The 23,087-nt window shown below is 48.7% G+C and overlaps 11 protein-coding genes across 11 annotated transcripts; 6 read left to right on the plus strand and 5 right to left on the minus strand.

The window, feature by feature from the left end:
* Positions 1–459: 459 nt before the first annotated feature.
* N7520_009409 (O-methyltransferase) lies at positions 460–1,194 on the plus strand (the record flags this gene model as incomplete). The annotated part of the gene is made up of 1 exon (XM_057143343.1): positions 460–1,194. The coding sequence occupies one exon, from the start codon at positions 460–462 to the stop codon at positions 1,192–1,194; it is 735 nt and encodes a 244-aa protein (XP_056992631.1).
* A 530-nt stretch (positions 1,195–1,724) lies between these two features.
* Positions 1,725–3,412, minus strand: N7520_009410 (putative cyclopropane-fatty-acyl-phospholipid synthase; the record flags this gene model as incomplete). Its single annotated transcript, XM_057143344.1, has 3 exons — positions 1,725–2,686; positions 2,744–3,230; positions 3,305–3,412. The coding sequence occupies 3 exons, from the start codon at positions 3,410–3,412 to the stop codon at positions 1,725–1,727; spliced, it is 1,557 nt and encodes a 518-aa protein (XP_056992632.1).
* A 572-nt stretch (positions 3,413–3,984) lies between these two features.
* On the minus strand, positions 3,985–5,322 carry N7520_009411 (uncharacterized protein; the record flags this gene model as incomplete). The annotated part of the gene is made up of 3 exons (XM_057143345.1): positions 3,985–4,745; positions 4,801–5,034; positions 5,094–5,322. The coding sequence occupies 3 exons, from the start codon at positions 5,320–5,322 to the stop codon at positions 3,985–3,987; spliced, it is 1,224 nt and encodes a 407-aa protein (XP_056992633.1).
* Positions 5,323–5,683: 361 nt separating this feature from the next.
* Positions 5,684–6,366, plus strand: N7520_009412 (tropomyosin; the record flags this gene model as incomplete). Its single annotated transcript, XM_057143346.1, has 3 exons — positions 5,684–5,701; positions 5,846–6,150; positions 6,204–6,366. 3 exons carry the CDS (start codon positions 5,684–5,686, stop codon positions 6,364–6,366), a joined length of 486 nt encoding a protein of 161 aa, XP_056992634.1.
* A 345-nt stretch (positions 6,367–6,711) lies between these two features.
* N7520_009413 (rRNA-processing protein RRP17) lies at positions 6,712–7,423 on the minus strand (the record flags this gene model as incomplete). The annotated part of the gene is made up of 2 exons (XM_057143347.1): positions 6,712–7,170; positions 7,238–7,423. The coding sequence occupies 2 exons, from the start codon at positions 7,421–7,423 to the stop codon at positions 6,712–6,714; spliced, it is 645 nt and encodes a 214-aa protein (XP_056992635.1).
* Positions 7,424–7,640: 217 nt separating this feature from the next.
* Positions 7,641–8,756, plus strand: N7520_009414 (Ac45/VOA1 transmembrane domain-containing protein; the record flags this gene model as incomplete). The annotated part of the gene is made up of 5 exons (XM_057143348.1): positions 7,641–7,735; positions 7,790–8,088; positions 8,162–8,266; positions 8,316–8,561; positions 8,617–8,756. 5 exons carry the CDS (start codon positions 7,641–7,643, stop codon positions 8,754–8,756), a joined length of 885 nt encoding a protein of 294 aa, XP_056992636.1.
* Positions 8,757–9,341: 585 nt separating this feature from the next.
* On the plus strand, positions 9,342–10,415 carry N7520_009415 (uncharacterized protein; the record flags this gene model as incomplete). The annotated part of the gene is made up of 1 exon (XM_057143349.1): positions 9,342–10,415. The coding sequence occupies one exon, from the start codon at positions 9,342–9,344 to the stop codon at positions 10,413–10,415; it is 1,074 nt and encodes a 357-aa protein (XP_056992637.1).
* Positions 10,416–13,683: 3,268 nt separating this feature from the next.
* N7520_009416 (EXS domain-containing protein) lies at positions 13,684–15,173 on the minus strand (the record flags this gene model as incomplete). Its single annotated transcript, XM_057143350.1, has 5 exons — positions 13,684–13,763; positions 13,867–14,183; positions 14,234–14,925; positions 14,987–15,036; positions 15,089–15,173. 5 exons carry the CDS (start codon positions 15,171–15,173, stop codon positions 13,684–13,686), a joined length of 1,224 nt encoding a protein of 407 aa, XP_056992638.1.
* Positions 15,174–16,058: 885 nt separating this feature from the next.
* pex10 (ubiquitin-protein ligase peroxin 10) lies at positions 16,059–17,198 on the plus strand (the record flags this gene model as incomplete). Its single annotated transcript, XM_057143351.1, has 1 exon — positions 16,059–17,198. The coding sequence occupies one exon, from the start codon at positions 16,059–16,061 to the stop codon at positions 17,196–17,198; it is 1,140 nt and encodes a 379-aa protein (XP_056992639.1).
* Positions 17,199–17,593: 395 nt separating this feature from the next.
* N7520_009418 (3'-5' exonuclease) lies at positions 17,594–21,154 on the minus strand (the record flags this gene model as incomplete). Its single annotated transcript, XM_057143352.1, has 2 exons — positions 17,594–17,790; positions 17,845–21,154. The coding sequence occupies 2 exons, from the start codon at positions 21,152–21,154 to the stop codon at positions 17,594–17,596; spliced, it is 3,507 nt and encodes a 1,168-aa protein (XP_056992640.1).
* Positions 21,155–21,913: 759 nt separating this feature from the next.
* On the plus strand, positions 21,914–22,543 carry N7520_009419 (RNA-binding protein LSM5; the record flags this gene model as incomplete). Its single annotated transcript, XM_057143353.1, has 6 exons — positions 21,914–21,938; positions 21,988–22,044; positions 22,100–22,138; positions 22,198–22,225; positions 22,395–22,458; positions 22,508–22,543. The coding sequence occupies 6 exons, from the start codon at positions 21,914–21,916 to the stop codon at positions 22,541–22,543; spliced, it is 249 nt and encodes an 82-aa protein (XP_056992641.1).
* Between the last annotated feature and the right edge of the window lie 544 nt (positions 22,544–23,087).

The following is a 23,087-nucleotide window of genomic DNA, read 5'->3' on the forward strand; positions in this document are numbered from 1 at the left end:
AGTTCCTTTTGTCTGTAGAAATTGACTATTTACTTTCCACACTTACCCCTCCTGACGTTGATTCGTATAAAAACAAATGAATGCGATTTTGACTTAAATACCCCAATCTATGAAGAAAGAAATCGACATTTGGACACACAGATAGTCTCAAGACAGTCTTATAGCTAATGGAAATGGTGAACACCTAACACTAATTCCTACCCTCGAACCAAAAAGCCCAGGTCTGGACGTGCGGGGAGATTAGATCTAGAAAAAAAAAACACGCTTACACCAATCGAACCCAAAAGCCAACCAGAGCACACGAGACGTTACATCCAACAGCAGAAGCTTTCCAGCCCGGTCCAAAATTAAGCCGAAGTAGCCCTAAGTCCGAAGGGACTATAAATGGAATCGAACACCCAATCTTACTTCATTTAATTTACTCCCTAGTCTACTCCGCACATCCACCCACCACTGAAAATGTCTTTCGATCCAGAACTCGTCGCAAAGTATCCCTCTCTCGCCAAATTCGATGGCAGTGATGATTACCTCGAATCCCACGATGGTCGTGAAGCCGCCCTCCTGCGATACATCTACAACCACCCCTCCCTGGAGAAGCTACGCGGTTCACCGTCCGCCATCTGCGCCGTTATGGACGAGTTCGCCGCGCAAGAGGACTTTCTCATCAATATTGGTAGTGACAAGGGACAGAAGGTTCATGAGCTGATCAAGAAGGAGAAGCCCTCTGTCCTTGTTGAGTTGGGTGGGTATGTGGGATACTCTGCTATCTCGTTTGGGGATGCTATGCGTCAGGCTGCTGGACCGGGAGAGAGTATTCGGCTTTGGAGTCTTGAGATGGATCCACTCATTGCTTCGATTGCTATGAATATTATTGATCTTGCTGGGTTGGGTGATATTGTTAAGGTTGTTGTGGGACCCGCGGCGGATTCGATGAGGAGGTTGAAGGCGGAGGGGAAGATTGCGAAGATCGACTTTTTGTTTTTGGATCATGTGGAGGATCTTTATTTGGCTGATTTCCAGCTGTGTGAGAGCCTTGGTTTGTTACAGTCTGGTGCTTTGGTTGTGGCGGATAATGTGGTTCGACCTGGGGCTCCGGAGTACCGGGAGCATGTTCGACAGCATGCTGGGGTTGAGAGCTGGGGTGTAAAGGGCTTGATTATGCCTGGGGAGTTTGAGGTAAGTGTTCGATTCTGAAAGTGATTGACGTTACTGACGGTATATTAGGACGAACTCGAGGTGACACGAATGAAGTAGGGATTGCAACGAATACGGGTGCGAGATTCAAATTCTCTTCCTCACATATGCTTACAATTCAGCATTTCAACTGATTTGATACCGCAGAAAACCCGTAATACCTTGGAACTCAGGTAATTATTACAGTATCCAAATATACTTTCAAATTCATTGAAAATTGGATGAAAAAAAGACGAGATTCAATTAAGACCTCAGGAGTGGGCCACGGGAAGCATATAGCACATAATCTGATAGGCCCCAGGCCTAACATTCATCCATAACCCAATCGCAATCCCTAAACTTTTCTCGGTCTATCACTTCATTTCATACTCATATCATGCGTGTCCAGATAATTCTATGTTCGTAGCCGCTGACGATGTTAAATCCAAAAAAGTACACCGCGTCAGTTTCGAAACAATTGGTATCCTCAATAACTTCGATATAGCCCTGAAGGACTAAGTTAAACTATGAGGCAAGAACGGATCGTAAATTTACAGATCCTTCTTGATAATATGGGCCTTGGGCAGAGTGCCGTTGGCGCGGTCAATGGCAGCCTGGCGGGCGCCAGTGAGGCCGAACTGGGAGTGGATACCCTCAACACGGTGGGTCGAGTTGATGTTCTTGACAAGGGTGAGCTGCCAGCAGGTAGCACCACCTTGGCGGGAGGTGATGGTGGAAGAAGCAAGGAAGTACTCCCAGATGCGGAACCAGCGCTTGCCGTACTTGGCCTCAACCTTGTCCTTGTTACCCATCCAGTTTCGGTACCAGCGCCAGAGGGTAGCTGAGTAGTGCACACCGATGGTGTCAACACCCTTGATCTCAAAGCCAGCGCCCTCGAGACGGTCGACGACAAAGCCAAGAGGGGTAGAAGCATCGGCACCGGGGAAGATGTACTTGTTCATGAACAGACCCCAGATGAGGTCCTCGTACTGCCAGGACTTGCGAAGACCAGCGATCTGCAGGAAGAAAACACCATCGTCATCAAGCATGTCGTAAACCTGGGACAAGAAGGTAGAGAAGTGGCGAACACCGACGTGCTCGGCCATTTCGAGACAGGTGATCTTCTGGTAGCCGCCCTCAATACGAGGAGAATCGCGGTAATCAGAGCAAACAATGCGGCTCTGAGATTCCTCAATGCCAGCCTTGCGAAGACCATTGTTACCCCAGGCAGTTTGGTTGCGGCCGAGAGTGATACCAGTAACGTGAGCGCCGTAGTGAACCGAAGCGTACTTGGCGAGGGTGCCCCAGCCACAGCCAAGGTCAAGCATCTTGTCACCAGGCTGCAGGCCAATCTTTTCACAGACAACAGCCAGCTTGTTGTCCTGGAGCTCCTCAAGGGTCTCTTCCCGGTTGATATCACTAATGATACCGGAGGTGTAGATCATGCGGGGGCCAAGGAACCAAGCGTAGAAGTCGTCACCTCGGTCGTAGTGGTCACGGACCTGCTCCTCGTCTATGGAAAATTTAGCGTTCAATATATATCAAGTTTATTTTTCATGAAGAAACTTACCCTGGGAACGAGTGTGCAGCAGCATCTCGGGGATGAAGCCAAACAGGAAGTGCTTGAACAGACCGGTGGTGAACTTGAAGTTGGCCCAGTCGTGACGATACTCAAGAGCTTCAAGAGCATCGACCTTGAAGTCGACCTCGCTGTTGAAGAACTTCTCGTAGAAGACCTCCATGGGGATCTTGCTCTTGCCGCGGTAGGTGGCACGGTCATGTTCGCTGTGGAAGTTCAGGTAGTATTCGACGGGACGGCCACAGTACTTGGCCTTCTCAGTCTTGCGGGGAGAGATAGAAGAAGAGATGCTCCAGAAAGCAACCAGAACGGGGACAGTGGTGAAGATTGCAAAGAAGATGGTGGTGTAGAATCCTCCACCAACCTGGCGAGCCAGCCACCAGGGCACGATCACGAGGAGGGCGATCATCAAGCCATTGGAGAAGCTGTCACTGCCAGGAGAGTCGGCGGGGACTGGGGCATTCTTGATAGCCGGGTACTATCCAAAAGAAATTAGAATTGGGGTCAGGGACGAATGTACTCGAAGTGTTTTCGAGCTACGTAGCTACCTACCAAGGTAGTGGGGACACCACAGTCGAATTCCGGCTTAGTCTGCTGAGGAGCATCCGGCGTTTGGATGAACTCGAAGTCCTCAGTGGACTCCGGGTGGATGGTCGTCATTGCTGCAAGGTGTCAACTTGAGAGGGATGAGGAGGTAAAAAGGAGAGCCCCAGGGTGTAAATAAGTGGTGGCAGTTCTAGGAGGCGGTGAAGGTGTTAAAGTGGGTGTGCCCCGTGCGTATTTGGGGAGGCTACGTAACACCCTGCAGGGGATCAGTCTACATACTCCGTACAATTACGGCAAATGGGAAAAAGGGATTTATACTATCCCCACCAGTACAGCTGAAACAACAATGCCGGGTCTTCAGACTCCCTCGGGGCTCACCAACTCAAATCTGAGTGCGTGGAATTATTCTGCCTTGTGCGGCAAAGTTATTCGTGCGTTCTCGCCTGGCTGTGCTAAGAGCGATCTTCAAGGAAGTGGGGGCCCTGAAACAGTGTGATCCGCGGTCGAGCCGAAGACCTTCAATTCCCATATGATACGCCGATAATAATCCTTCCCAACCTGTCGAGTTTCCCAATCGCAGACACCCCAGTCCCCAAAAACAAATACTCGCAAAGAAATACATCATAGAAATCATGTAGTGATCGGTTCAATAAACTATGCAATAAAATCAATGGCGGTGGTGACGCCTAAAGCGTGAGCTGGAAGCTGTCGGCCTCTTCATCCTCAGAGAATGTGGGAAGAGACTCCTGGAGCTCCTGTCCAGCATCATCTTCAGTGTCGAAGGAGCCAGCAGCTTTGCACCGAGTCCACATCTCCGAGCCCAGGGGAGGCGGGCCATAAAGATGCATATAGGTCTCGGGAGAAAGGGTGGTCTTGGCGCTGACCTCATTTTCCCGCAATGTTGATGAAACACTGCGGCCCTTGGAGTAGCCAACGGTCGTGTTGGAGTTCATCGCAGCTGCAGTATTCCGCATGGGTGAGGGGTTGGTCGGAACACGGGCCTTCTTTTTGGGCAAGAGAGAAGATGTCATGCTTTGCTTGGAAGCCGCAGCGATTCTGGCTGAAGGAGCTCTGGTCTTGGGTGCCGACAGAGCTGCCGCTGCCTCCCGAGATCTCAGTGTAGAGATACTCCGAAGAGGTCGGGCATTTGAGGATAGTCCCTTGGAACGGGTAGTCGATGCTAGCGGCACTCGTGCCAAGGGCTTTACCGCCTCATCTTCGCTGCGCTCATTGAAACTAATGCCATCAAGTTGCTTCATAATCATCTCGTCGACCATTTTGTCACACTTGGCAGAGTCCTCCTGAAATTTGCGCTGCTTGCTTGTCAGACCATCGCTCCCAATTTCTTGTCGTCCATAAACACTCTCCAACCCCAAAGCACGGTTTCGAGGCTTAAACTGAGGGTATGTGGTGTCATAGCGAAGATCATCTGGTATGTCCGGAAGATCTATGGATCGTTAGCAACGCGATATCTCTTGTTGGCTTTATGTTTAAAGTCATACCTCGAGCCCGTGGGGGCATATATTCTATATCTGCCACATCATCATGGACTACATCAAGGTGAACCTTTGTCTGCGGCTGCTGAGTGACTGGAGCAGCCTTCTTGACCTTTTGGGTAGAAGGTCTTCGGCTGGTTCTCTCGGGTTTCAACGTTCCTCCGAACGGGGCCGGTGTTTGGAGGCCTTTCGCTTTCAGGTTGGTTGTCTTGTTGCCCAAAGGAGCTCGGTTCTTTGTCTCTGAAGGTGTAACCTGTCAGCGTCATAACCGTGTAGCCGATATTTCTGAGTTGACATACCCATCGGCGTCACAAACGCATCCTTGCCCGCTTTCCCATTCTCCAAACGGTTTCCATTGCCCTTCACTGTCTGCTTTCCAAATGCGATGGTGTTGTTCTCGTCATTAAGGCGTACCTTCCTGCCAGGAGTCTTCGGAGCTAGCGGCTTGATTCCCTGGTTCAATGGCTTATTGGCAGCGGCGGTCTGGTGGGTGTTCACTAGGTTTTCCTGGTCACGAAGAGCCAGCATTGTGGCGGATGGTGATTGTGGATACACATGCAAATCTTGAAAAGACGGTGAATTGAAGACGCGGTTAGGACGAGTTCTAGATGGGAGCACTTGTTGTCGGGAAGTGGTTGCCCGTGGAGACGCGTGGATCGGAAGGCAGTGATTGGACAAAGGGTGAAGCGGGGCGGTGGTCGTGTATGGTACGGCGTAAAGAGCAGTAAAGGCAGTAAAATAAATATGATGGGTAATTGTAAATAGTAGTCAGCAACTTTCCTTCCCAAACCACCAACCCCGCCAACTCATCCCAACTACTCTGGCTCGCTGAGCGAAAGCCTTCTTCTATTCACTCATACATATTATCTCTTTTCCTGATCATTTCAAAATGGATCGTATCAAGGAGGTGAGTCTCCCTGAAGACCCCTGTCCGGCGGGGTAGCTTGGACAGCTGTTCCTTTCCCCCTCGATGCATATCACCCGCAGCATGCCTACCACTCCCACGTATTTTCTATCCAACCAAAATCATACTGATCTAATATGAGTACAGCGCATGAACAACCTCCGCATTGAGGCGGATGAGGCCCACGAGAAGAATGAGGAGCTGAACGCCAAGATCCGACAACTCGAACAGGAGAGCCTGGCTAAGGAGCAGGAAATCACATCGCTCAACCACCGCAACTCCCTACTTGAGGAGGAGGTTGAGAAGCTGGAAAACTCCGTTAAGGATGCTAAGGATGCTGCTGGTGCCAGTGCTCAGCATGACACCCAGAACGAGGCCCTTCAGCGTCGCGTGCAGCTCCTCGAGGAGGAGGCTGAGGAGAACGAGAAGACTCTCCGTGAGACCAACGAGAAGTATGACGTTCGCTTGGATATTTCGTACCCAATATTCTAACATTTGCTCCTAGGCTCCGCCAGACCGACGTCAAGGCTGGCCACTACGAGCGCAAGGTTCAGGCCCTCGAGACCGAGCGCGACCAGTGGGAGGCCAAGTATGAGGAAATGTCAACCAAGTTCAACAACTTGCAGAAGGAGCTGCACGAGCTCGAGGTTTCCATCAGCAACGTTTAAGTGGTGTGAGGCTACAGTGTATTGATCTCGAGTGTAAAGAGACGTTGGGTTGAATGCAGGCTTTCTTCCCCTTGTTCCAGCTATTGTTTTTTTCAGCAATGTGATCAAATGTGTTACTTGCCTTTCTACCATGCTGGAGACGATATTCTTTAGCATTTTATGCCACATTGAGTACGATGTTCCCCTGCTGCGCGTATCAACCGCCTTTTGCGGACATCTTTGGAATCTTCTCGTGAATCATAGAATTTTTATTGACAAGCCGGGCTTTGAAAGAAAAAAGAGACCCTCCAAATATTTTGATGACATGGTATAAACGATTTAATCCTTCTGAATATGGCCCTCTTATCACTGCTCTCTGCGCGCCTTAGCTTTCTTCGAGTTTGATGATCGCTGTTTTGACGCAGCAATTTTACGATCGCCTTTGCTCTCGTATCGGAATTGCTTTTTCTTCTGCTTCGGCTTTTGTGTATATTTGCGAACCTTTTTATCGGATTTCGCCTCTGGCTCGGGTTTCTTTGTTGGCTTCTGTTCTTCCTCCTCTGAATCCTCTCCCTTCGCGGACTGCCGGAGAGCATCTCGTGATGTATCCATTTCTTCAACGGTAACAGTGGTGTATTTGTCTTCGTCGATGTATTCGGCCTCGTAGTCAACCGCCGGCGGTTCCTCAATGCCTTCCCACTCCTCCTCACTCTCCTGATCAGCGTCGGAGTCGCTGTTGTCGCTGAATTCCGCCTTCATGCGCTTGAGGGCGGCTTTGTGTTCCTCCATTACTCGCTTCATATCGGCCGCTCGTTCTTCACGAAGCTGGAGATATACCGCATTAGCAAAGGTTGTTTTTTCTCGCAAACGTAGAGAGCGGAACACCACATACCTTTGCCCGATCATGTCTCTTCTCTTCTTTCATCTTCTGAATTGCCACCTCCTGGGCTTGCTTAATGCGCTGCACCTTGCGCTTGTGGAACCCAGTAAGCCATTCCTGGCGGGCATCCGGGTCAAAGTTGACCTCCTCCACCTTAGGAGTCAACTTCCGCTTTTTGGGGTAAGCACCCATACCCATAGTGACGATTGGCTAGTTGATTCGAGATTTCACAAATTGTAGATATAGAATCCCAAAAGGACGTTGTCGTAGAAGTATGATCGAACCAAAGAAAAAAAAAAGTTGGAATCTAAAAAAGCTCAAGGCGGGCCCGGGCCCAGTCGACCGCCTCCGAGGCCAAGTCGGATCTCCCGTTGGCAACATCATCCTCCCCGAATACCATCTCCAACCAAACACAATGCATATGAGCAGATTTGGGCTGCTCGCCCTTGGGGCAGCTGCAGTAGACGCTTTTAGAGACACGTCTCCTTTTTTCTTGGCTTCAACTTCCGAGTATGTTCAATCGATTCACTTGGGAGCTACCCAGCAAGCTAATCGTTCCTGCAGGGTGCTGGCGAACTCCGCATACATCAAGACTAGCGCTTCAGTGCTTGATGAAGTCTCCTCCGCCCTGAATAACTGTCCATCCGACTACTATGTGGTTGTTTCTCAGCCTGGTGTGCACAGCTCCGACTTCTCCACCCGCAAGTCGGCACCCCGCCTCGGGGCGAAGATGCTGGGCAAGGATAGGTCCATTCGATCCAACATGAGCGTCAACGAGGTCGCAGGCTTGTTGGATGCAAAGAAAATTACGAACTTCTTGATGGACAATTGCAAGGCGCAGATTACCGCCATTGACGGTTCCTGTGAGTTGCCATCGTGGCCCATCCTGGGCATGACGGGTACAATATAAGAGCTATCGCTAATCAACATTCGAAGCCGGGTCTTATCCCACATATTTTGAGTCCGGTCCCCGAGTTATTGACATCGAGTTCCCCATGCTTTCTCTGGGTTCAGACCGCGCTCGCCAGCTTTCCGACAATGGTACGTAGACCCCCGACTGCATGTAACTCGTTCTGCTCTAATGGCTTAGATGGTCTTCTTGCCGATATCATTGACCGCATCCCCTCCGAATCCAAGTATACCCTCCTTTATGTGACCTCCCCTCGGGAGTTCCCCGACAGCGACTCCGTCGTATACCAGCCCTCCGATGAATTCAACCAGGACGGCCTTCACATGGAACTCAAGCGTGATTACTCTTCCTACTCATCCCCCTCTAGCTCGTCGGAATCGGATCGTCAACAATCCTTGTTCGATGAATACCAGTACTTCACCCCTGGTTCGTTTACCACTGAATATGCCGATAATGTATCCCAATGCTAATCTTGAAACAGGTATCTTCATGGGTATCTTGGCCTCCTTTTTCTTCTTCACTATTTTGTACATTGGTATCAATGCTTTGAGCAGCCTTAAGGTTCCCTACGCTGCTTTTGAGAAGGATACATCAGCTGCCGTGCAGAAGAAGTCGCAGTAATTGAGTGAGCTATCGTTGCAGGATGCTGGATGCAGGTTCACGCCTTGCGCGATGCATACTTCAATTGAGTTTTTCTTATCAATTTCGGGTCCAGGGGCATTGTTCTTTGACATTTCTGTATGATATATCACAATGGCTATTTCTGCCAGAATCAAGTCATCATGTGACACATCGGCCTAAGGCCCCCGTTTTAGCGTAGTGAATGCGACTTGGCAACTTTCGCTTCTCTCAAGTCCTCACTTGCACTTACTGTCGTTTCCTTTCTCTTGGAATCCTCTGGCGCTTGTTGTTCTTGGTGAGGAGACTGACACTCGTTCCAACTGGGTATCTCCACGGGTTGCGCTCATTCAGAACCTGTTGACTGTGAATCCCCTGAATTAGGGACACAGCACCAGCGAGCTCCCTGCGAAAAAGGAACGGCGGATTGGAAGGTATTCTATCTATCGGGTCATACAATCTGATATCTAGGGTATCTTTTTTGTCTCGAGTGAAGATCTCATTGTTCTCGACGTCCACTGCAATTCGGCCTACCCCGACTGACCCGCTGTGGAGAAGTGATCGACTGTTTACGGAAAAACAAGCGGGATGCGACTTGCACCACGGAGGCTTGGGAAAGCCCACCCAACTTTCCTAGTCTTATTGCTTCTGGTTGTCATCGCTGCTCGAGTTTCTGCGGACCCTGCGGCTGTCACTACAGACGCCCAGACCACCGACGATCCCTCCACCACTGATAGCACCCCTAGCGTGACCGATACCACTTCATCGACCTCTTCTACATCAACATCGGAAAGCACAACTACTTCGAGTTCGACCTCGGAGTCGACAACATCCACGACCATGACTTCAACGACGACTACCTCCTCCACGTCCTCAACTACTTCTGACAGCAGCACAACGTCCTCCGTTTCCACAACAACGGCATCGACATCGACATCGACATCCTCTTCCACCACTTCAACTGGCGCTGCGATCGTTACCATACCTCCTTCCGCCGGTGCCCCATACATGCAAACATCGAATACACCGGAAGGTACAGTCTTTATCGCCGTCGGCGCTATCCTAGGCTTCATCGGGCTAGCTGTGCTAGCCTGGCGGGGCATGGTCGCATGGTCAGTGAATCGCTCAGTACGGCGCGCCGCTATGGCGCAGTCCGCAGAGTCTAAGCGCCTCTTGCGTGGTAGTCGTAAGAAGCGATCCACAGCCGTGTACTCTGCCGCGCCAGCGATGGACGTCTCTCTCGACAAGCTCGGCACGGCCACCCGAGCAAGCTACAAGCCCTCACAGCGAGTCCCCAGCAACAGCAGTGCCTTATTCTATTCACCCACAGCTGGTGGTGGAGGCGGGTCCCACCCTAGTATCAATACCCCTGCAGGCAATCGGAACTCGAGCTACCTTCCTGCCGGGTTCTACGCTGCTGCTGGCAGCTCCACTCCCGTTCGGGATTCAGTCAACCCAGGCTATCCTCCCAGCTCGCCGTCTCTTCCACCTACTGGTGGTTATCATGATACGCCTCACAATGCGCGCCACTCGTACGCGGGTGCGTCTACAAGCTCTCTGAACCTGAACCAGGCCCCCGGGGGGCGTGCACCAAGTGCGTACCTGGAGGACCTGTTTGAAAGTCATACGTCGCCTCGAGACACCGATTCTAGTCGTCGGTGAGGTCCTACGTATGCTGTACGACGGGGAATACGTGAGCGTTTTTCTCCGTGACGTTTGAGTTTCAGCTTCGACTACATTCTTGTGTGCTATATTTGGAAACCCCTATTACGATTTTAGTTTTTTTTTTTTTCTTTTACAAAGTGTTTCCCAGGACCCTTGTGCATTGGCGCTAAGTTCTTTTCTTATACATTATTATGTCAATAGCCGGAGTTATTGGTCTCCAAATAAAAAAAATATTTTCATTCATCCATCTCATTGACGGTACAATAGTACGGCTTGGACTGGCCAAGTTACAGAAGTTCGGCTTCTCATATTGGCAGCCTTGAAGGTCAAATCCACCTGGACGAATTAGTCAATGGAAGCTTTCCTGGAGAGGCGTAGCATTTTTAAGGAATAGCCTAATACTAGTATAAGGGCCTAGAATAGTAACGTGCACCGCAATTTAAATTGGGAGTACGTAACTTGACAAAAGAAAAGAGAAAGATTGCATTCGATAGAAGCTAAAATCGATTCCCAGGATTTTAAATTGAGCATCTTCTCACCGAGTTCTTCGAAGGTACATTGTGAATAGCCTCATTTGCATCACCTGGGATATCACCCATAAATCACCCACCATGATACTGCACTCCAGAATCAATTTAAAATAATTCTGTATTGATATCCTGATAAAATGTCACAAAGGATAAAGGTGTGCAACTGGATGAGTTCCGCACTGCGTTATTTGTTGTATACCAATGCTGATGGATGGCTTTTTTGGTGCATCGGTGACGAGAACATTCCGGCTAACCAGCAGCGCTCTGCGCAGCGAGATCAAATTCTGGCTTTCAGTAATAAACTTACTGGCATGGGCAAGGGGCGGCAGCACTTTGACTGGATACAATCATCCATAGATAGTTGATATTGGAAATACCTCCTGCTAGGAAATTCGTCGGATTGCGGTTTACGCTTCTTATATCTCCCTTACTTCTTAGTTTACTATGTACTTGAGAGCGGGGTATAGGCCAAAGCCTATTATCTAGACTTGAAGACTTCTACTATGACTAAGTCTTATTAAGCACCTTACGTATAGGGACAGTCTGCGGTAGCCACTAGCTACATTGACGCTAATGTTTTCTTTACCTGTATTACTGGTATTAAGGCTACCATTATTTCAAATGTTCTTCCGTATTTTACGGAATTTGGAAACTCTGGGATATGGAAGCTGCTTCTACTGAGCGTGCTCTATTCGCAGTATCAGAAGTGGTTTCTAAAGGACAGTCTGTGGTTGTGCGTGCCGTTGTCTTGCGGGAAGCTGGAGCCTCTGAATGACCCTTTTTTAATTATCAAATGTCTAATTTCGACGATTGAAAGTCTATTTAAGAGGCGCTGTAGCTACTTAAATTCTTGATAAAAATTCTCTTTCTTTTTGGGCATTCTAATAATTTGATCCGATGAACGGAAGTAGTAGTTCTAATTTATCGAGCACGTTTGATCTTGCTAAGAGGTAGCTATCTCACATGAGATTGGGTTTTGTCTCTACCTGAGTTAAACTTCATACTAAGCTTTCTTAATAAAACAAGCACTCCATTAGTTAAACATAAAGCAATCAAAACCTAGATCACTAAGAGGCTTTAAAACCAATGGTGTAAGCCCTAAGCATAACGCGACTATATCCGTCCATATCACGGATATCTTGCTTGATAGTGATAGTCGGCTGGAAGAGCTTTTTCTGTTCCTCATTCAATAGGAACCCCCGAGCCTGAATACAGCAACTGCAAACTCCTGTGCAATGTCCATGGCCCTTGGAGCGGGAGCTGCGTGGCTTGGAGCAACATCCGCAAGCTCGAGCATAGCAACTACCTCGTCCCACAATATTTATCAGTATGCCACTACGGCGTTCTTTGAGTGTATAGATAAGCTCGCAGTAAAGGCTTACATGGACAACGAACAGTGTTATTGTAAATTCTGCGCTCCGTCTCCTAGTAACTTTGCTTAAGACCTTTTAGTTCTGTGTTCCAATCATCTTATTAATGTATTTTAGGATAGTCTGCTGGATTCTTTATACTAGCGTATTGCCTTATTAGAAAGGCTTCGCGTTGAACAATTTCGCGCATTTGGATGTCGAGATCGATCATGCTTTGTATCCATGTAACAAATCCTGGATCATATGGATAATCGAGCAGGATTTCTTGGCCTATCAACCGCAATAATGGAACGAGAGCTATCCATCTACTGCTCTGTTTGGATGACAACAAAGCCTTTTCATGTTTTTTCTCAATTCTTATTATCCATGGCTGGAACAATTAGTTTCAGCTGCGTCTCAAGTGCTCGTTTCTATGACAATATCAGAACTTAGCTATGCTTTATTGGGATATGAGCAGTCTAGAAAGCTTGTCGCTTATAAAAAATACCATACTTCCGTTTTGCGTAGATGACCAAGAACCTATTCTTGGGCACTGATGGTTTCGGGATTTGCAGGTTGGCGACAATCGTGGCGCTAGGGCTAAGCGTCGAGGACCGTGCGGGATGTTGACACCATCTTCCGGTGGTAAAATCATGGCTCTTATCTGGGAATATTGAAACATGAAGCTCATTGCAGTACTCAAGGCCGATATAACTCGACTGACTTTGTAGCTTATAATCCAATTCACTTGGAGAGAAGGGACAAATTGAGTGTGAAATAGTGCGGATTGGAATCTATGATGTACATCCTAGCCCGACCCCGCCCCCAAACAACCAAAACAACAAGGTGAACCAAGTGAAGAGAATCTATATACAAAGTCCAGGAGATGCACCCGTCGATCTGGCCCTATTGAGGCCAGACAAAAAACCCAAAAGGCACCAAAAACCATGCTCGCCACCAAGGCTAATACCACGCAAACACCTAGTCCATTTAGGCCCAAAAAGCCACCCACGGGCTCAAATCCAGTCAATGATATCCCGAGACAAGGAAATAAGAATTATGCCACATAAGCATGTGAATTTTGAAGATCGACCGAGTCAGAGTGAACAAAAAAACGGCCATATAAGTGAATCAAGGATTGCGCTTCCATATACCAAGGAGAACCAGAAATCCGAGTCTCGTCTTTATGACTGTTCTAAGCTGCAAAAGGGGAGAGGATATCGGGAAAGGAATCGGGAAAGGACCAACGGAGACGAAGAGCAAATGTTGCGCAAAAACCGCTAATGAAGTTATGTTCTGTGTCTCATATTCGTTCCAGCTATACTGGAGGGTGGAACGTGGAAGGTAGATAAAAAGGCAAAAAGCGCGTATAGCAAGCTGTCAAATTCAATCCGATGTTATTTTGCCGTTCCCGTTGTATTTAGGGAGGTGAAGGTCGTGAGAACCAGATCCGTGATCGTTTCGAACTATTTCGTATCGATAATTAGTCATTGAAACTTCGAGACTAAGGCCCTGGGATTTGGTGCCAATATGTCCTAGGGTTTGCTAGGAGAGCGGGGTGGAACATACTCGCTTCGGCTTCAATTCGGAAAAACACCCACATCCAACGTCGAGCCACTTCGCCAACCATGAGTATGAACAGACCGCTTTCGGTTTCCGGGAGCCACGCGAGTCCCGGCAGCACGCGCCAAAGCCACGAGAAACGGAGGAGAAAGTCTGCGATGATGACGTAGTGGTACAACCGGTCGGAGCTAAAGTAGCGGTGTTTGCGCAGTCCGAACGGATAACGGCTGTCGCGGCGTTGAGGGGAGAACAGAGTCATATCCCAATCCTTTACGACGTCCCACCAGAATGAATAGCTCGAGTTGATGAATGAGAAGAGGAAACTATATCTGTTAGACCAGACGAACATGAAATAGGCAGATGGAGATCTTACAGAAGACGCATAATGGTCATCTCGCTGAATCCGTGAAAGTCCAGCGGGTTGTAGTTTCGCATCTTTGCGGCCAGCCAGATGACCGGGAATGCGGACGCATACTTCAGTGCGTTAGCCAGGTGTTGGTTGCCGTGGCTGGGATCCGCATTCGCTGTTCGCCGAGCCCGCACGTATTCTGTTAGACACTGGCGTAGTCGAATGACACTCGGGACCGCGATAATGATTGGGACAATGAAATCCTTGCCACAAGCACGGTTCGGCTTGGAGGTGGCCGAAATGCCGTCGGTGAAAAACATGCAGAAGCTGACATAGAGATCACCCAAAATGCGACCATAGCTTGTCAGGACATCCGCCAGCAGAACGTCAGCAAACTTGCCATTCTGGGGCTCCGACAAACCACCGATGGCGACCCGCTTTAATGTCAGGAGAAACCGGATCCGGCCGGCGCGGGAGGCACGATTTAAAGGCCAGATAAGGATCAGAAGGAGGATAATAAAGACCGACAGCGGAATGAAGTCGAGGCGTTCTACCAACTCTCGAGAGCTGTGCGTGGCGGCCCAGGTGACAACGAGCCAGAGAGTTAGAGGGATAGTGAAGATGGTGGCTAAGCGGTAGGCTCCGAGGTAGTGTGGTCGTTGTGGTGGTTGGGCTTTGGGGTCATGGGAAGGATATTGGATTAGACGAGGGACGTCCTAAAGATGAGCCAGTTAGTATCTATGGTCGTGGGTATGAACCGAGGGGTCCGCCACTCACGATGTCAACTTTGGACAGGTAGTGTAGGTTAAGGGCCCATCCCCAGAAACCTGTTATAGAGAGTCAGGTACTGTTCACTCGTTCATTTACAGCAAGACCTACCTGCAACCAAGACAGCCGCTATGCGAATAGGGAAGGGGAAGACCAGCCCAAAGCCATCCAATTGCGCATGTTGATCTGGACCCATTATTCCATGGAACAGGGGTGGTAGAGGGGGAGGTCAGAGGATAGAATGGTTCTTCCCGAGGATGAACATATGAATCCCCGTGGGGTATAACAAGGAACAAGTGAGGTACCAAAAGCAAACAAAAAGAGTGACTAGGGGTGAGCTTTGGGGATTTTGTTGTAAAGGGAACTTTTCCCCGTCCGCTTTCAGTCGTTAATAAGCACCCGGTAGTAACGAGGAATTACGCGCCCGCAGTGGGCTTGCAGTGGATGCTCCACTTAGAGGGTCACAGTTTAGTGGCTCTAGGTATAATTAGGAAATGAGGGGAGTCTATCTACTCCAGTCATGACGAAGATCCTGCTGGATCGGCAGTTAGGGGAGCGGTTCTGGGTTATCCTTCATCCACTCTTATGCTACGATGATGGCATAGCGATCATGACATCCACTTATAGTAAAATCCAATGTATCGTTGATTTCAAAAGGTGTATCAGGGGGTATTAGAAGCTATTCTTTGGCCCTGCAATATTGAATACCAACGGAAACATCCCTATATTTAGCAAACCCGCCAGAAGTATATTAATTGACCGGATTCGGCTTGGGTCTGGACCTCCCATACCGTATTTGTCGTAATCATCGGGTAATCCTGAATGCATAAATTACCACCATTGACCTGCCCAAATGGGTACTTGCTTATGTCATCGTTCATGTGATCTGTGGGACTTGCGGACAAGTCACCTGACTTATCGGATCGGGGGACCGAGGCTCATTTACTTGGGGAAACCCGACTCTGGGGAAACTGCCCGGTACTATCTTCCTCAATGATGTCCCTGCACCCTTCAAAGACATAAACCATTGGTCATTTCCTGAGCCACCTCACTCTAGAGATTGCCCAGATCAACAACCAAAATGGCCGACGACGACCCCAATCTTTCCCTCCCAACTTCGGACGGAGGAGGCCTCGGCTTCCCCTCCCACTTCTACCCCTTCGCGACCTCCCCAGATATTATCCGTTCGCATGAGAAAGATGCCTATATGACAGCAGGACTCGTCCAACAAACTCAAACAATCATCCGTTCTTTAAAAGGCGCCCGCTTCGTCCACGCCTACTCCGACGCCATCAAGAATCTCACTGAACTTCTCTACTTCTCCCTCACCACCGCAATCGGAAACCGCACTCTCGGCGAAGAATACTGCGACCTTGTTCAGCTGGAAGATGATTCCCTCCGCCTGCCCGCTATCACTCGCCGCGTCGGATATATCCTCAGCAGCATCCTGTTACCATGGTGGCTGCAGCGGCTTCTCCCCGCACTCCGACAGCGCGTGCGAAATAAGCTGGAGCGGAGCATTGCGCGACAACAGTTCCGGGCGGCACAGCAGCAAATCCCTGGACTGTCGAAACCGACCAACTCCAATAATAATAGTAAAGTGTCGAAGCCGTTCTTCACGAAGTTGCGCATTCAGCAGTACATCCTTGATCATCTCGACTCGATGACTTCACTCTCACCTATCTATGCGCTCAGTATTGCGACTTTCTATTTTACGGGCTCGTATTATCATCTTTCGAAACGGATCTGGCGTTTGCGCTACGTTTTTACCAAGAAGATTGATGAGAGTGAGCAGCGCATTGGGTATGAAGTGCTGGGTGTATTGATGGTTCTTCAGGCCGCTGTGCAGAGTTTCCTGCACGTGCGCAAGATAGGCGAGAGCATGAACAATGCTGAAACTGAGAATTCTGGGACAGAGGCTGCGTCGTCTCAGGGCGGAGCTGTTATTGCTTCGATTCAAAACCCCGCTTCTGTGCCATTGCTGTCTGCTTCATCTCCTCGATATGACCTTGAAGAGGACCCCTGCGCGGTTGCCTGGATCCCGGATGGACAGCAGCGGAAGTGCACGTTGTGCTTGGAGGTGTTGAAAGACCCGAGCGTAACGACTTGTGGTCATGTATTTTGTTGGATATGTGTCAGGGATTGGGTGCGCGAAAAGCCGGAGTGTCCACTTTGTCGGCAGGAGGTGCTGCTATCAAAGGTTCTTCCTCTGAGAGGATGATTTCTACATATACGATCGCATTTGCATATGGCTCTTCTAAGATTCCAGACATGGACTTTCCATCAATGTACATACTTGATCTGGACGAATATATACCCCCGTTTGCTCTTCCGTTTTCGCGTACCAAGCATGGGACTTTCCAAATGTAGCGTAAATGCATTGATATATCTTGTCAATTTGTGTATTCAAATAGTCATGGTACTTTTTTGATAGGTTCAGATTCATAACTTCCGCCCAGTAGCTTAAATGTCTGGGATATCGAATACATATATAGAACTGTAAGCACATGTGCACGCCAAAATACATCAAAAAACGACCTCGGAACTATAAAACGTGATGGGCTATATGCAGCAAGAACATTGAAATGACGCCGGGATATGCACGGTCAAAAGCGCTTAAGCATGATCAATAACGACTGCGCTCGAAGGCAATGAATCCTTGTTTTCAGCATGCAATGCCTTTTTAGGAGGAAGAATGATGGGTAGGTTAAGGTCTGCATGGGCAGGAAGGGGTGGTACAGAGTCCATAGCTTGTCTTTTCATATTCATAGTATTGAACAGACAAATACAAGCGTAGGGATCAGTCGCGGCATCTGTTTAGAAATAATCAGCTTGTTTCAACATTCCTAGGCTGTATTTAAACTCACATTGAACCTGACGGTAGTTCAAAGGACGAGTCCAATCACCACATCTCACATCATCGCTTTTTTCAAGAGGCAACCCAAGATGCTCTGCCGCCTGGTCGCTAAGATTGACAACTCTTTTATTGACAAGCTTCGGGTGAGTCAGGCCATACTTGACCAATCTGAACAAGTGGCTAAGTTCAAAGATAGATCTAGTCTCAATGCCAAGATACTTGCGCAAACGAGTTACGTCCGCCTTGATAGATACACCAACTTTTGTGACATCGGGCGACTCAAGAAGTTGCTTCAGTGACGGTGCCACGAGGTCCTGGAGGGTTTTATCCGGTTTAAAAAGCGCGATCTGGAAAAGCGCAATGCGTTCCTCATTTGCGACTTGGATTAGAGACAAGTTGCTCTGTATACTATCCCAAGCAGAAGCCTGTGCCTTCCATTCCATATCGAATCCGATGACTTTGCTATCGAGGAAAAGCTTTGCAACTTCCTCTGTGCTATCCAGGGTTCGGCAGTAATGCACAATCAGCTTCTGTCCAGCGGGACCACGTTGCGAACTATGAGTCCAGAACAGCGGAGCTGCCTTGTCCTTGACTTTGCTGCCATTTTGTGGAAATTCCGCCTCGGATGAAACAAGCAGATCCTTAGCAGATCCTACCAGGCCATCAACAAGTTCTGCACTTGGTGGGTCGTCAAGAGGCAAGGACTGCTCGTCTGCGCAACGAAGGTTGTGTTCATTGGCCTTCACCCCAGAAACACATGCTCTAGTGCTGTATAACCTGGCGGTTGTCTTTCCGCTCAAAAAATCCAGATTAAGCTTACGCTGAATATTGCTGCCCGAGAGCGGGTTTCGTCTGCGACCAAGGGTCGATTCTCGTGGCCGCTTGGCTAAGTATGTCTTTTTCGCAGGTCGAGATTTCAACTTGGATGTAGGCAAAAAGACAGCATTATCTCTGTTGGAACCAGCGGGTGGACTCCGGCTTGATTCTGGATCGGCTTTTTGGTGAGGATCGGGTTGCTGCGCTGCTTGTCCCTTTTTGAGAATTGGAGGGCCGAAATCACCCAAGTCCTCCGCCAAAGTATCATCAAGAGTAGCCTGTTCAATCAGCTTGCGCTCAATTTGAAGCACATTCCTTGCCCTCATTCGTTTTCTACTCTTTGCCAGTACACTCTCCTTTTTACCATCAGGCTTGGAAGATTTCCCCTTGGCAATAGAGACGTTTGTGCCAGAAGTTGATGGAGAACGATTTCGGGGGTCTTTGGGAGGAGTTTTGAGAGCTTTCGGTGGTGATGAAGGCAGTAGCGAAGATGACGGATTTTTTGTAGCCTTAACTGATGGAGGAGGCCGTGCTTTGGGCTTGATGGATGCCTCTTCCGGTATACTCTTCCTTTCATCGTCTGATTTGGGGGAGGTTTCGGCCAAAACGTCATCAAGGGTAGCCTGTTTAGACAGCTTGGGACCAGTTGGAAGCACCCTCATTGCCCTTATCTGTTTTCCACTCTTTGCTACTACACTCTCCTTTTTATCGTCTGGTTTGGGGGTCTCCCCTTTGGCAATAGAGATGGTCGTGTCAGACATCGGTGGAGAATGATCTCGGGAGGCTTTTGCATGAGTATCAAGGGCTTGCGATGGTGAAGGGAGTGGCGAAGATGACGAGATTTTTGTAGTATCTTTTGATGGGGGCGATAATGTCTTGGGCTTGGTCGATGCCTTGCTGGACCAATTCCCGTGCGGCGCTGGAAATGAAGAACGCATGTTCCTAATCTCCTTTCGTCGCTTCCGCCGGCTATCTCTGACTCTGGCAGAGCCGATTTCTGGCACAAAACTTGGCGGGCGCAAACGTTTAAGGTGTTCTTCTGCCAAACCAGTATAGTAACTCCGTGTAAATGCGTCATTCTCTTCAGTGAAGATCTTGAGAATTTTATGTAAAGTCCATAGTTTGAAGGAAATGGCAGCATATTGGTTCACCCAGTGGTTGAAAAGCGAGTCATCCTGGCTGAGCGGCTTTCGCACTATGAGAAGGCCCCGGTCTTGGATACTGTCCAACCCGCCTAGCCTGAACTGCTTCTCTTCGACTTTCAGTCGAGCCCAATTGGCAAGTCTGTACATTTCAACATTCGTCGCGAAATCTTTCCGAGAATTATGGAACGCCATGCTAAACAGATGGAGCTTGTCATGGTATTGACAAATCTTTGCGGCGCCAAGGTTTGACCACATTGGCCCAAACTTCCCCTCCAAGGATCTTAGTAATAACCAGACCTCATACTGTAACAGTGCACTGGAGGCCTGCTGGGTTTCAAATAAAGCCATCACATCAAGCTGTCGCCAAACCTTGCCTAGCTTGGGGCTATTGGCGGGATTTGGGCCCTTCCATTGAGCGGTGTATAGTTTTCGCAGGCGATTAGCGATCATGGATTGAGCCGCATAGAAAGACAAATGAACGCGTGCTGATTCTCTTACGGCCATGTCCTCACCTTGCATCAAACCACCACGTATTACAAACTGTAATACTGTCTGTGGTGTGCATTGATGGAAAATTTTCACCGATTCCATGAGACTTTGCTTGGCTATCTTGGGGCTCCATAATTGCGACTCGACGAGAGCAGTAGCTTGGCCTTTTCTTCTCTCAAACCACGCGAAGCGATGGTTGTGTGCATCCAATGCAAAATGGCGTCTTTGGGCCTCAAAAACATTGGTGAATTCGTGGAATGGTAAAGTCAAGAGTTCAGGCCTCGCCAATTCGAGAGCTCTAAAATGCATGAGTGAAAATCTGATTTCATTTAGTCCTTTCATAATCGCCATTCCAAGCACCTGTAACAAGTGGTATTCTGTCCTCAGATCTTCCGCTTGACCTAGAAGTCGGTCGACCTTGGCTCTTGCCGACCGTCGAGGGTTTAAGTATTCTCGCCGGATGAGCTTCCTCGTGTCGTGGATGAATTGCCCCGAATCTTGTAGGCGTGCGGCAAAAACCCCGAGGAACTCGTAACGCAATCGTGCAACAGTATTCTCGACGTCAAAGATGGCTGCGGTCCATTTAGGAATATTACGGTAGACAATCTTGCAATATTCACGCTCAATCCGCTCGCAAATTGCCTTGTTGCAGAGAAACAAGGACTTCAGGTCGTCGACATGAGAACAGAATATCTCCTGACTAACATACCGGGCCTTCGCGATTTGATCTTCAAGATCAACGTACCTTGAGTCAATAAAGTAATTGACCAGCTGACGTGGATCCGGGAGCATCTGGACCTTTGCCTCAATCTCACGAACCTTCTCCGGGTCGATAGGCTTGAATTTGCGGGGCTTCGGTCCTCGAGACATAATTATATTTCTCAAATCTTGCGGAGCCTTCTGAGGTGCTTGTCTCACCGGCCTCCTAGAAGCCCTGGCATTTTTTGGCAGCTCATTTTCCTCTTCGTCATCATCCTCCAACCGAATTCGCGTCACAGGTGTGCTTGAGAATGTCCGTCGAAGTTGCCGGTATCTCAATTTTCGGCTGTGGGGGAAGCGGTGTTGAATGGTTTCGTGAGGGGTCAATGTGCGGAGAACATCGCTAGGGTATCGTCAGCAAATTGAGCAATTAGAGACAATAATTTTAAACAGGAGCGAATACCCCTGGCATGAAATCTCACGGGTCAATGACCTCGCACTACAACGCGTAGGTATATTGGCACCTGTTGTCGGGGCCAACGAAGACCTCAGGCCCGCTGGAAGGCTCGCCCACGTTCGCATTCTGCGCAACAAGCATAGTGTGGCCTATACACGAGAACGAAATTTATTTGATAAACCGAAGCTCTCTTATCAGCTTGCGTTCTCAAATTGTCCAGGAATAAGCAAAATGAAGAGATACATGTTAAAATTAGGATCGCGTCCAAACACAGAGTATCAAGTCCGGGGAGTTGCGCTAGTCCTGATAGGGAATGGCCCCGTCGGCCCGGATAAAAGCAAGTTCCTGAAATCCAAAGATCAAATGCACCGCAACTTGTATATCTCTCGTCTAGCCCATTTCGCCATCTCTGATCGTTACGCTGTCCAAAGAGATTCTTCAAATTCCTAGAATCAAATCATATTCTTATCACCATGACCTCTCAACTCTTGCCGCTGGGTTTGTCCGCTCAATTTCCACTTTAGCAACCCCACTAACATTTCGATAGAGCTTATCGACAAGTGTGTCGGCTCCCGAATCTGGGTTGTCATGAAGGGTGACAAGGGTGAGTCAAATTGCTCCAATCAGGCTAGTTTGTAGAGAGTCTAACATGCGCAAAGAGTTCTCGGGCACCTTGCTCGGATTTGATGACTACGTCAGTGAGTATCCCTTTTATGTCCAGCCATGTTCCAATTACAGTTTTCTAATTCTCCTTCAGACATGGTCATGGAAGATGTCACCGAATTGTGAGTGGTCTTCTCAGCTTTATTCAGCATTCTGCGCCAGACCTTGTCCCGTCTTCCACGCCTTGGCAGTATCAAAGTCTGATAAATGGCTCGATTTCTCCCTTAGCGCGTTGCCTTGACTCTGGCTCCTTGAATTCTGACCTCTTGGACGAAACTGATTTTGATACAGCGACTACACCGGTGCTCAGACCAAGCTGCCTAAGCTTTTGTTAAACGGAAACAACATCTGCATGGTAAGTCCATTGTTTGTCTTGTTCCCTTCAGATCTGACTCAGTGCACAGTTGATTCCCGGTGGAGAAGGCCCAATCTCCAGCTAGGTGACTACGGTGGGTGCTTTGCGGAATAATGAAAAGAAATTTGTGTTATGATACCGAATCCAACGACATGAAAAGTCCGATAAAAAGACTTAATTCCACTACTTATGAATTTGTTCTTCCAACTCTTCTATCTTGTCTTATCGGGCCTTTAGTCTTACTCTATGGGCGAGAACTGAATCAGGTTCAGGCTCAGCAGGGAATACGGCACCAAACACCGATTGATCAGATCTGAAAACCATTCTAAATATTGCATATACTAGTTGGCAATACATATCCCTACAATCAAGAATCCCGGGGGAGACGCCTTTCATATTCGCGTTAGTCCACTGATAAGCCAGCGCCACATTTGCAGTGATAGGTAGAGGTGCTACGCCTTATCGCAGCCGAAGGACGGCTACCCCCGGTTGTTCCTGTGTTCTAGCTTAAAAACGGGTGATCCTCAAATTAAATTCCCAGAAGCCTAGCTTCCTTGCATACATCCGCGCCGAATCCCGGGGTAGCTTGCTGCCATGTGCAGATCCCCCGGGTCTCGAAATTACCGCAT

The sequence above is a fragment of the Penicillium odoratum genome (genome assembly GCF_028828045.1).
Source record: "Penicillium odoratum strain IBT 22623 chromosome Unknown utg000006l_segment0_segment0, whole genome shotgun sequence".
In the NCBI taxonomy this organism is placed as follows: Eukaryota; Fungi; Ascomycota; class Eurotiomycetes; order Eurotiales; family Aspergillaceae; genus Penicillium; species Penicillium odoratum.